At 47.6% G+C, this 12585-nt stretch overlaps 1 protein-coding gene and 1 long non-coding RNA gene across 3 annotated transcripts in view; one reads left to right on the top strand and one right to left on the bottom strand.

Moving 5' to 3' along the window:
* Nucleotides 1-11931, bottom strand: part of BOD1L1 (biorientation of chromosomes in cell division 1 like 1) — a 53649-nt gene extending 41718 nt beyond the window's left edge. For both annotated transcript variants that reach the window (XM_047855752.1, XM_047855753.1), the window contains exons 1-3: nt 11580-11931; nt 5217-5341; nt 312-502 (exon numbers count right to left, since the gene is read on the bottom strand). In XM_047855752.1, the coding sequence (XP_047711708.1) occupies nt 312-502; nt 5217-5341; nt 11580-11810 (547 nt within the window). In that variant the 5' untranslated portion in view covers nt 11811-11931. The remainder of the gene's footprint in view (nt 1-311; nt 503-5216; nt 5342-11579) is intronic.
* Nucleotides 6369-8389, top strand: LOC125163670 (uncharacterized). Its single transcript, XR_007151537.1, has 3 exons — nt 6369-6417; nt 7405-7499; nt 8140-8389. It is a non-coding gene; the product is annotated as an uncharacterized LOC125163670 (long non-coding RNA).
* Nucleotides 11932-12585: the final 654 nt, after the last annotated feature.

Here is a 12585-nt window from a genome sequence, read left to right as displayed (position 1 = left end):
CTACTGTTCTAACACTGTGTCATAGGAAAGGCACCATGCAAATCTGAGAATAGTCTAATTCTCTTCGGTTATATTAATTATTCCCTCAGTTGAAACACACACACATACACACAGCCAACACGTCAGGAAAATGTCTACCATTTTGCATTAATCTCAAAAAGAAATGTTCTATCAGTTGAGGAATGTGATATTTGAAATAAATACAATTTCACTAGAGTAGCCAAGGAACAAAATTGATAATTATATCCCTAGCTTGATACCCAGTTCAAGAAGCAAAGCAAAGGAACTGACCAAGAGTAAAAGCAAAGCACCTTGTGTAATGACGGAAGAGTCTGGTTTCTCATCATCGGGGGCTGTGCTGCCACTTGCTTCCTCTTTGTGGTTTAGGGTGGCCAAAAACTCATGCACAGCTTTCTCCACCTGAGGTCTGAACGTGTGGTTGATCTTTGGATCCACAACCTGAGAAATAATTCGGTCAATACCAGACTCCAACATTCCTGATCTGAAACACAAAATAAGTTTTACAGAAAGGTAAAACACAATTTCATATGATTTACATTAACTGCTTTTAAATAAAATTGTACCTGTCACATATATGTTCAACCTGAAATTACCCAATCCACTCATCTCAATATATGGAAAGAATAGGCAATGGGGAGTCAGTTTCACACCAGGCAGCATTTAGGTCGATCACACTGCAAGAAAGTCTGTATACTTTCTACCAGCGGTGTCACTAGTGGAAACGCTAAAGCAGGCAAAACAAGAAACAAAACACCTTTAGAACTAGACACAATACGGGGCGCCTGGGTGGCTCAGTCGGTTAAACATCTGACTTCAGCGCAGGTCATGATCTCACTGGGTTTGTGAGTTCCAGCCCCACGTCGGGCTCTGTGCTGACAGCTCGGAGCCGGGAGCCTCCTTCAGATTCTGTGTCTCCTCCTCTCTCTGCCCCTCCCATGCTCATGCTCATGCTCTGTCTCTCAATAATAAAAAAATAAACGTTAAAAAAAAAAAAAAAAGAACTAGACACAATACATTATCTAGAGCCCACACTTCCAGGTGATGCTTACCTTACCCCAACCCTGGCCAGGGCATATGGGAATAAATGATCACTAAAGCTGAGTTCTGGGTATAAATCTATGGACTCCACAAATTTTTTTTTAACAGAAAAATGTAAGCCTTTTAGAAATATGAGAATCTCCAGGAAAACTGAAGAACATACACAGAGTGTAATTTCAACAAGCTTATAAAACAAAGAAAAGAAAGCAAACTTCAGAAAAATAAAGAAAAACTTAAGACTTCTCGTTTTCTTTTTATTACATTATCTTCCTGCTGTAAAAACTGATGATTTATTCATTCAACAATCAGGTTACGAGTGTCTTCTCCATAACAGGCACCGTGCTGGGGATCGGTCTGTTACAAATCAGACCTGGTTTCTGGTCTGGCAGGAGAGACAGACACGATTAAAATACCAGAGGGCAGGCACCATAAGACACCGTCTACTCTAGGAAAGAGGGGAATAGGGAAGTATTAAATATGTTTAAGGTGATCTGGGAATGCTTCACAAAGAGAAGACACTTCCACTGAGCCTTGATTTCCATAGAAGCAAAGAGGAGGAAAGAGCTGAGAGAAATACACGCAAGAGACGGGAGGAGCAAAGGGGGCGACACAGGCTGAAATGTGCAGAAAATCACAAAAGCGTGAGTAAAATAAGAGGATGTGGATTTGTTTTAAGAAACGCACCTACACCTCGTTTCTTGCTAAAACAAAACAAAACAAAACCAACCACCTGAGGAGCCAATGTTTCTGGACAGTATTGGATGAGCCAGGGGCTGTCTCTTCCAGCTTCTAGGCCTCGGCTCTCTCCGCAGAACGGGGGAGCCATCTCTCCTTACACTTGACAATGTTATTTTTGAGTGCAGCTCTTTCTGAGTGGAGGATGGATTTGATTTCCATTTCCTGAGGTACCTTGCAGCCTTGTGATACTATAATTCTACTTATGTGGGCCATAGAGAAAAATGAGTCAACACCGGACAAAGTAGGTAACCTGCTTTTTAAAGTTCTAAGATAAAAAAAAAAATCCAAATCCTGCACACATCGTTACATCTTAGAGGTGCCTTTAACATGTAGCAGGTGTAAAAGAAATAAGGACAAGCCATCTTAAAAATGTTTTCAGGCACACTACAAAGGCACAGCATAAAAAATAAAACCCACTCACCCTAACATCACTGCTGCAGCCGATGTTTCTCTGCCTCTATTCCAGGCCCTCGTCTATTTCAGTCTAGTCTCCCGCGAGGTCAGCTCTGATCCTAAATCAAAGTGGGGGCCATCCTAATGAACACACTGCTCTTAGTGGGCCCACTCTAGTATGGTGTGGTCACAGCAGCCTCACCAGAGGGAGATGCTACAGCCTTGGACTCAAGGGCAAAGCCGAAATGCCAGTAGGCAGTATTTTCCTGATTAAAGCTACTTCCTTTTCCTTTCAAATTCTGTTAAGATCATTATTTAGAGCTATCTGGCATTTTAGATTCTGCTGTTCAAATGAATGCATAAAAAGAACACTACTGAGAGGTGCCTGGGTGGCACAGTGGGTTAAGCTTCTGACTCTTGATTTGGGCTCAGGTCATGATGTCACGGTCGTGAGATCGAGCCCCACGTTGGGCTCTGCGCTGAGCATGAAGCCTGCCTGGGATTCTCTCTCTCTCTGCCCCTCTCCCACTCGCAATCTCTCAAAATAAATAAACATTAAAAAAAAATACCACTGAGTCCGAAAATCAATTATTAAGTCGAACCATTTGAAATTGCCGTATTTTTGTCCTACAAAAATGGGAATTGTAGACGGTTCAGGCTAATGGTCAATTGAATATTTCTCAAAGTCTTTGTAGGAAAAACTGTTTGAAATTGTATGTATAGGGGCTGGTCCCTCTCTACAACAACAGCTGGACAACTAAATACTGTGGTATCTTTCCTTAAGGAAGCTTGAAAATGATATACTCAAGTGATATGTAACTTTACTCAGTAAGAGAATATTTTAATTAATGGGGCATCTGGGTAGTTCCGTTGGTTGAGCATCTGACTCTTGATTTCAGCTCAGGTCATGATCTCATAGTTTGTGAGTTCAAGCCCCGCGTCGGGCTCTGTGCTGACAGCGTGGAGCCTGCTTGGGATTCCCTCTCTCCCTCTCTCTCTGCCCTTCCCCAGCTCATGCTCTCTTTCTCTCTCAAATAAACATTTAAAAAAAAATAATAAACAACATAGCTAGCAGAGAATTTACAGATGTTAGTCTAAGAAGAGCAATTCCTAAATTATCCAAGGGAAGCTGTTTGTCCTGTTATAAAATGTCTCTAGAAGACAGGCGCGTGGGTGGCTCAGTCGGTTAAATGCCAGACTTCGGCTCAGGTCCCAATTCAGGGCTTGTGAGTTCGAGCCCCTCGTCCGGATCTGTGCTGACGGCTCAGAGCCCGGAGCCTGCTTCAGAGTCTGTGTCTCCCTCTCTCTCTGCTCCTCCCCTGCTTGTGTGCGCTCTGTCTCTGTCTCTCTCTCTCCCAAAAAACTGAATAAACATTAAAAAAAGAAATTTAAGTGTCTCTAGAAGATAGTTCCCAAGACCCAGGCTGGTGGTCACAAGAACCCTTTACTGCAATGTACAGCAACCCCTCACTAAGCATGATTCTGTGAAAATGTCTTATAAGGGGGCTATTAAGAATTGTTAAGTGCTTTCGATTTTACAGGGGTGAGAAAAGAATGAAGGACTGCTTCCCTCCTTGATAGGTTTTGCCTGCTGAGGGATAAATACAATGCCAGGAAATCTGCCTATGACTTCGGTCGCTCAACTTTTGAAAAAAAAGAATGCACCTCCCCCACACCGCCCCAGTAAAAACTCTATGCTTCCAAAGGGACGTAATGGCTGGTTTGAAAAGGGGGGCAGCTCCACCCTCTGTAATCTGGAGTGCTCCGTAGAAGCGAGGGCAGGCCCCGACCTTGCCCCGAGGTTAGCCCCACCCCCACCCCCTGCTATTCCGGCTACTGGTCTGAAAAGCCTGGAAACGTTGGCAGCCACAGACCCTCGGGTTTTCAGGAAAGTCTTTGGCTTTTCCCATCAGATATTAACTCTGCAGCCTTCTCTGGTGTCTTTTGACCTCTCAGGGACTGTTTTATAGGTTTCGCAAACATCCTTTAAAATGCAGACAACAAAGCTTTTGTTAAATTTCCCTCTTCTCTTATTCAGTAGGAGACAGTCAGGGCCCCCAGGTTCCAGGTGTCTAGTATTACGTGTGGCTAAATGGGTCTTTGAGTCAGAGTGTGAAGCTTTGTTTGTGGGGCTTCCCCGGGGCCTGCACACCAGGTAGGCTTGCAGGGTTCCTACCCAGTTAGAGGGTTTGAAGAGGTGGGAGGTAGAAGATGAATTTGTTTAACTGTTTAAAAGTCACATTTCATTCTAAAAGATGAGCTTGAACGTAAATATTTGTCAAGAAAGGAAGACTGGGCACTCTTTAAATAACTCAGTCACCCCTTCCGCGGGGAGGGTGACGCAGGGATACGAGGTCCGGGTCTTCCTGTCTTGGCAAATATTTATATTCAAGAACAAGATGGTATTGTAAATCTACTTTTCTGGGAACAAATATGATTTTTTTTATAGGTCCCTCTAAACACTCCAGCTCTTCTCATTCTCTTTATCTTACCCAAAATGGCTCTGACAGGTCCAAACACACTTTCCTGCTTTTTTTTTTTTTTTTGGCTATATCATCACTAAGAAGCAGACTTAAAAGTCACAGTAAAGTGCAAAAGAAAAAAAAAAGAGGGGCGTCGTATTAGAAGATAGGAGACATGGCCTCAAATTAGGGGAAATTATTTTAACTGCCGTGATCTAGAATGCCTTTTTTATTTATCAAAGCAGAATAATAAAGCCTGATCTTTATGGGATATTCTGGCACTTACCAGCAATTAACATTATACCCTAGTATTTTGTTTCTGGAGTCACATTGGCATCCTGGTCCTTCAGGTATTTCCAAAGGTCTGCAGAAGTCAGACTGCTAAAATTCATGGGGAAACGTGAAGCGATTTGAGCCCCCTCTAAAGCTGCACTGCGTCATCCTCGAAAGAGCCAACCAGACGTGATAAAACGACATCTAGCTTCCACAAAATGGTCTCTGCCTTCCACAGAGCAGACTGATGCCTTCAAGCCTGCCTAGGGACTCTGGGTCTGGAAGACTTACTTGAGCACCTGCTGTCTAATGTTGTTTCTCAGCTGGTTCTTATTGAGGTGAGGACTCCATGTATGAGTTGCCAAGTGGTTCGCAACAAAGCTGTCAACCCGTTGTCTCAGGTTCTGATAGGCAGGCTGGGAAGTGGGGGGGAAAGACAAATGTTAAAAATCACAAGTGTTACATAACATCAATATTTCTAAGTCTCAGGAATTTGAGGATGCTTAACAGTGTTAACGTTTTTTACATTACAGCATCAATGTGGCCACAAGGTTTCTCAGCTTAGGACCTTCCTGCTTCAGGATAACTGAGACATGCAAATACTGCTAATTTTGTCGAAGCCAAGATGTTTGGAGATAGGAGGACACAAAGAAGAAAGACATACCTCTCATCTGTAGACAAAGGACTCGAAAATCAGATACAAGTTAACTATCTGGGTTAGATTAGCTTCAGATGATCTGGAGCCAAGAAAGGGAGGGGAGCAGAGGAATAAGTCTTTGCTGAGGATGTGGCATTTGAGTTGGACCCTCCGAGTTTCACAAAGCAGCTGGTCATCGGAGACGCAGGCCTTGCACATACAGCCAACAATAGAAGCAGTGCAAGTGGATGAGAAAATGTGGGGTCAGGAGCATCTGGGAGCCTCCAAGTTGGTGGGGGAATAGAATATAAAAAAGCAGAGATACGAGGTTGCAGACAGCCCGCGGCCACGGGCTGGAGGGCATCCCAGACGTGTAGACGTCTGGGATTATGGGGTTGAGGACAGGAACTCACTGCACGTGAGCAGAGGGATACGCTATGGCTGAGCTTTCTGCCCAGTAATCTTCCGACAGGGAGAGAGTAAAGAGACACACGATATACTTTGGAAAGGAGGCAGTAACTACAGCGATGAAGATGTGTACCGGGGGAGTGGAAACGGGCTGAACCAACACTGCAAGCAGGCATTCGATCTAACGTAAGCGGTGGTCCTCAACCAGAAGCGATTCTGCCTCCACCACCCCCACCCCAGGGCACTTTAGACAATGTCTGGAGACAGTTTTGGTGGCCACAACTCAGGGAGCTGCCACTGGCATCTTGTGCGTTGAGGGCAAGGATGCCGCTGAGTGCCCCAGAGTGCAGAGGGAACCCGAACAACAAAGAAAGTTCCAGCCCAGAATGTCAATGGTGCTGAGGCTGAGAACCCCTAAGTTAAGGGAAGCAGGAGAGAGAACACATGGTATGTCACTTTTTTTTTAAGTTTATTTTTGAGAAAGAGAGAAAGAGAGACAGAGAGAGAACAGGGGAGGGGCAGAGAGAGGAAGACAGAGAATCCCAAGCAGGCTCCACTGTCAGCGCAGAGCCTGATGCTGGGCTCCAACTCGCAACCCGCGAGAGAACCGTGAGATCGTGACCTGAGCCAACATCAAGAGTCGGACGCTTAAGTGACTGTGCCATCCAGGCACAGACTTAAGTGACTGTGACATCCCCGTATGTCACTTCTTAAAAGGACATGCCTAGGAGTGCTTGACCACCCTATCAGGACTGCACCCCTCCTTCCTAGAGCCTGCCCCCAACCCCCACCACTCACGGTCTGTCACGTGGCTTTTCATGTAGTGGAGTGAGAGTCCCTGAATGGCCATACGGCTTCATCTGCTGTTTGTGGCTCCTAACCTTACCCTTCAAAGCCCGTAGTCCAGTGAAACATTCTCACGCCTTCAATCTTCTGTACCTACCATTCCCTCTACTCTCTATTTGGCAAACTTCTCGCCTTCAGAGCTCACCCTCATCTGTGATGTCACCCCTGGCTTTCCCCCATGTTCCTCCCATCCTGTGTACATCCCCCCTTTCCAACAATGCTTGCCCTGTACTGTATTTTGGGGAGGGGGGTATTTATCTCTCCACTGAAGAGGAAGCCGGGTCCTCACATTCCCTTCATCTTTGTTTCCACATAGCTTCTCACACTGCTTGGCAGATAAGCAATTAAAAAAGTAGCTGTCCACGGAGATGGCCAGATACCTATCTCAGGCACAGATGATAAGACTTCATCCCTTTGTGATGCCCCCTCATCCCTCCCAATTTCCAGACCTTTCCTGATTCCTATTTCCTGTCCTACAAGAAACACTCAGGATCCCGTCTCACATCCCTCTCCATTTATCCAAAATCAACGTGAACTAAAACGAATTCTTTCTCCCCACTGACTCTAAAACATAATTCTTGTCTCCAGTATCCCCCAATCCCAGAACCACTGGACTCAAACATCATCACAAAGCATTCAGCACTCTTGCTGCCCCAAACAAGCTCCAATCTGAACTACAACAGGTAAGTCTCCTTGTTGCCACATTCTCCTTTCAGTAAAAAGCCTAGTGACTTCAGCAATATTTTGGATCCCATTACTCCTCTGAGAAGCTTTTCTTTTCCTCTTTTCTTCCTTTTCCAGTGCTCTGCTCAAAAGCCTTGGAGTCATCCTTGACTCCTCCCTTTCTCTTCCACCCCACCTCCAAACCTTTGGCAAATTCTGTCCGCAGTAGCATCAAAATACACTCAGAATCTGACCACTTTCCACCCCCTTTACTGCCACCCCTCTGGTCCAAGGTGCTCTCATCTCCTCTCTCGATTCCCAACCCATCTCCTTACTTCTGACCACTTGCCCACCTGAAGTCTATTTTTCACACAGTGGCTGGGGTTAATCTTCCAAAATTAGGGTAATCATATATTTATTGTCCAAACCACATCATGATTGAGCGTGAAGGGGACACCCTTAATAATTACACACCTAAACCCAACCCATCTAAAAGGGGAGTCAGACCACGTCCTTAGGCTCAGAAGGTGCCAATGGCTTCTCAGCTCCAGTAAAAGCCAGTTTCTTACCATGGCATCCAAGGCCTGCCAGACCCATGAAGGGGGAGGGGGGACGGAGGGCCACTCCTATCTCACCTTCTGTCACTTTCTCCCTCACCAGGTCCTGCCTCAGGCCTTCCCACTGGCTGTGGTCTCTACTTAGAGCACTGAGCCCCACACAGCTGGCTGGATGGTCTCTTTGGCTCCTTCAGTGACGGCTCAAGTAACACCTTCTCGAAATCTTCCCTGGACAACTTACTGAAAACGAATCAGCAACCCTTCCCAACCTCACCCTGCTTTATTTCTTCCACAGAACCTATTACATGTTATCCCCTGTCTGTTTTTCGCTGCTGGGATGCAAGCTCCATAAAAGCAGGGAGGTTTTGTTCACTGCTGTATCCTGGCATCTGAACAGTGCTTTGTACATAATGAATATGTGTTGGGTGAGTAAGTTTATATACTCTGTCTTCAATATTCCTTTCAAATCTAAAAAGAAAAAAAAAAAAAAAAGAGGCAATAGTCACAGTGACCAGGAGCCACTTGTAACCGAGAAAGTATACAAAACTTGGCCTTTATTACCTGGGGAGAAAGGTGCCATATTTATTTGGTTGGTGAGTTGTCTGCCTGGGACAGAAGGACAGGCCTCTCTTGATCTTCCCTCTTCACACTCTCCAGGGTGACCTCAGAGCCAAGGGGTCAGAAACGGCAGGGATCTGAGAACCAGTAATCTACAGCAGAGGAGCCTCAGCCTTAGTTAGATCTTGGGATGACTAAGGTTCTCATTCTTTGGGTAGGAGGGCTGATTGGTTTGCTAAGGTCAGATCCCTCTCTTGGTTGGTTAGAGGCCATCAATAATCCCAGGGCAGTCTGGAGGGTTTTCTGGCCCGCAGGAACGCCAGCGGACTTTCGTACTTCTCATCTTGCTTTAACCACACTGGGCTGGATGGTGGCTTTGCTCTTGGAGAGCTCCTGCTAGGTGTCAAATGTCTTGATTCTTAAATATGCATGTGACTGACAAGCCAGTTACTGCTATAACCCTATAGATTCTGTACTGCAGGTCAGAGTTTGACATAAAGCAGGTCAGTCTTCAGGGTTCAATTATCAAAAGCACCATACCACAAATGGTCTCAATTACAAGTTGTTCTTACAGAGCAGATTCGACAGTTCCCTAAAAGTGATGCTCCTTTGCATGAACAGGGGATCTTACGTCTACTCTGACCCACTCATCACATGGAGAGGAATGTCAGGCTCAAAAGAAAACCTTGGCTTCTGTAGGATTTTTGAGACTTTCAAATTTAAGTCATATGTATGTATACGTATATACGTATATGTGAAAAAGGATATAAAATGCTACAAAACAAGAAGAAACACTTTAAATCAGATTAAAATCTGCATAATCGTTAGTAAAGCTAAGGAACAGGAAGAGTGAGACACTCATGGGGGAAAGAGGAAAGAGAACCAGAACCAGGAGGCACAGAGGTAGAAGACAAGGAGGAAAAAGAGAGGAGGGGAGGCATCAGGAGTGAAGACAGAGGGAGAAAGCAAGCACAGGAGGGGTGAGGAAAGAATTTCCGCTGCACACAGGCATCCTTTTCCGTCAGGGAAGGGGTATTATTTCAGTTCTCTAGTTTCCAACATTAAAACAAGGGACCTTGTTCTGCGGCCCCTGAAGTCCTTGCAACTGGGTATTAGGTTGAGCCACATGTAACTGCCTACAGTCGACCGTTTCTGAATGACGAAAGTTTCACTTTAATATGCACAGGTACATTTTTTCTTGGGAGAAGGTCCTGGCTTCATTAGATTGTCCAAGCAACCGTCCTCCCTTCCTTCCCACCAAGAAAGGTTTTCAGGCTCCACTTTGAGAGGATCTGGCAGGGGCATTACAAACACGTAACAATAACATTTAGTGGGGATGGGGGATGAAGATAAATTTGAGCCTTAGGTGTTGCAGCGCCCCCTTTAGCATATTCAAGTTTCCAATGTGCCTGAGCAAGGGTAACATAGAGATGTGGTTTCTCAGAACAGCAGAGTGAAATCTCTATTTTCCCGATACAAATAATCAGCGTCATCTACATAACACGTACCTGAATCTGTCTCATCTCCCATTTAAAAAAAAAAAAAAAAAAAAGGGCAACAGACATTTTCAAAAAGATGGCTGTGCATATTCCCTAAAACAAAGTGAGAAAACTATATACTTCCTACACAGATGAACATCTCCAAGTATCTTGAATTCTCTGTGGTGTAAAAACCCCAACACCCCGAAAAAGCACATTCTACTTCTGGTCCACATGGTGGAGCAGAGATCCCCAGATTCTCCAGAGGGTTTCCCCAGGGAAGACAGCAGAATCGTGTGCAGTTTCCATCAAATCCTGGTGGACAGAGTCACAAGGAAAAATCCGTGTAAGGATGCAAACACTCCTTGTCTCAAAGACATGAGGTTCCTCAGAAAATGTGAGGAATGTGTTGAGAAAACCCTCACCCCGTGCAAACTCCAATCTGAGGGACCCAACCAGATATAAGCCAAATACCCCAATTTCCTAATTGTTTCCAACTGAAGCTTCCTGCTTCAATCATTTCCAGAATTCCAGACTCTGTGTTCCATCCTCCTCACTGACTGCTCTATCCTGGTTGTCCACTGCTCATTCTTTGCAGAATCAGCAAAGTGTACTGATTCCGGCTACCACCCTCTTTCACTCTGAAATTTGGTACAAAATCCTTCCCCTTCCCAGCCCCTAACTCTTCCCATGCAAGGAAGCACCTTGCTGACCTTTCTCCTCTTCCCATTACTCTCCAGAACTCTCTTCTTTCCTGTCCTTCTTCCACTTCAATACCTGCTGTCACCTCTCCTCCAACCTTTCCTCACTGAATGGCTTGGTTCTCCCTATCCCCCTGCCCCTTGTCACTTCAGAGAAGTGACTTGGCCTGAGCCACCTTAATCCGGCAGTCAGCGGTGGAAACAAGAGTCTCAGTCTCTCTAGCCCACCTTTCCACCGTCCGGCTCTGTCTCCTTACCTCTGCCCCCACGCACACAGTGACCAGCAATGCACAATGCTAATAATTTGATTCATTACCACTGGATTCCTCCAAAGGACACAGACATGACCCTTCCCGCCCAAAAATCTTCAAGAGAGCACGCAAAAATAACTTGGATACAAAGTAAACCACGAAAAAAAAAAAAAAAAAAAGACCAGAGACGAAAGCCCTGTTAGCATTAGTGTTTCCAGACGAGTCTCCCGAAGAACCATGACTTAGTCTTGCTCACCACCATACTCCCCACGTCCAAGCAGGGCAGGTGATTAACACGAGCCCGTTAAACGAACGACAGGATCGGCGAATGAATGAACGCACCGAGCCTCGCACAGTGCCCGGCCCCTAGCAGCCGCTCAAAGAGGAAGCGGCTGCCCAGGGAACCTGGGGAGGGAGAGGCGCTCTCAGCAGGGGCCCCAGCTGGGGAAGTCGAGGCGCAGCCGGCCGACGGACGAGTGCGGGACACTGCCCGAGAGGGCCGCCTTCGGGGTCCTCCCCTTCGCCCTGCCCCCGCAGCCCCCGTGCGCCCCGAACCTTGGTGTCCACGTCGGCCAGGCAGTCCCTGCGGAACTGGTCGAAGAGCCCCTGGCTCTTGAGGTGGTTCACGATCATGGCCACGAGCTGCGGGTCCCCGGCGCCGGCCCCCGCGCCGCCCGCCGCACCCGGGCCAGCCCCGGGGCCCGGCGGCGGCGGCGGCGGCTGCGGCTGCGGCGGGGGAGGCGGCGGCGCCGGAGGAGGCGGCTGCGGCTGCGGGTTGGTGGCCATGGAGGCCTGGGCCGGGGAAGGCGCAGGCCCGGGCGGGCGGGCGCTCCTGGGAGGCGGCGGCTGCACCGGTCCCGCCGCCTGAGGGAAGCCAACGGGATGTTGTTACGGAACCAGCGGATCCAGAGCAACCCCGGAAGTGAAAGGGAACCAGGGGAAGAGAGGAAAAGGAGGTGACAATAGCAACGGAGGCTTGGCGACGGGAGCCGCGAGGGGCCAGTTCCGGCCGCCCGCGGGCGCCCTCGCGAGGCGCGCTTGCGGCGGAAGCGGCAGCGACCAGGCGCTGCGAGCCGCGGCATCGGGGCCAAAGACCAAGGTCAGGAATCCGGGGTGGTCGGGCAAGCGAGCCACGCGACTCTCCCGGCCAGGGGGCCGACTGGGCGCCCGCGCGGCGCCGGCCGGGTTCCCTGCGCGGTGGCATTTAGGCCTGACGCCCTTGCTTCTCTTACACGGAGCAGTCGAGATCCATAGTCGTTTGTAATGCGAACCGTAGGTGGAAGTGCTTCTTTCTCTAAACTCTCCCAACCGTCTTCGCTCAGCCTACGATCCTGCCCAGTTTTCTTCCAAGCAGGTAGCTCCAGCCGCCTCCTGTCTTTCTTTCCCTCTCTCCCTCCGGTTTTTCCGTGGGCGTCCCCCTCTTACTCCGAATGTGCCCGTGGTCTGGAACTCGCTCCATCCCAACAGCACCTTCCTGCCCGTGAAGACAAGCCCCCAGGCTTTTAGTTTTAACGGTTTGTTATGGATTACTTTGATAGGAACAGGTAACGCTCCTGTAGCT

The sequence above is a fragment of the Prionailurus viverrinus genome, chromosome B1, assembly GCF_022837055.1.
Source record: "Prionailurus viverrinus isolate Anna chromosome B1, UM_Priviv_1.0, whole genome shotgun sequence".
Taxonomy (NCBI): Eukaryota; Metazoa; Chordata; class Mammalia; order Carnivora; family Felidae; genus Prionailurus; species Prionailurus viverrinus.
This window is presented reverse-complemented; position numbering and strand designations above follow the sequence as displayed.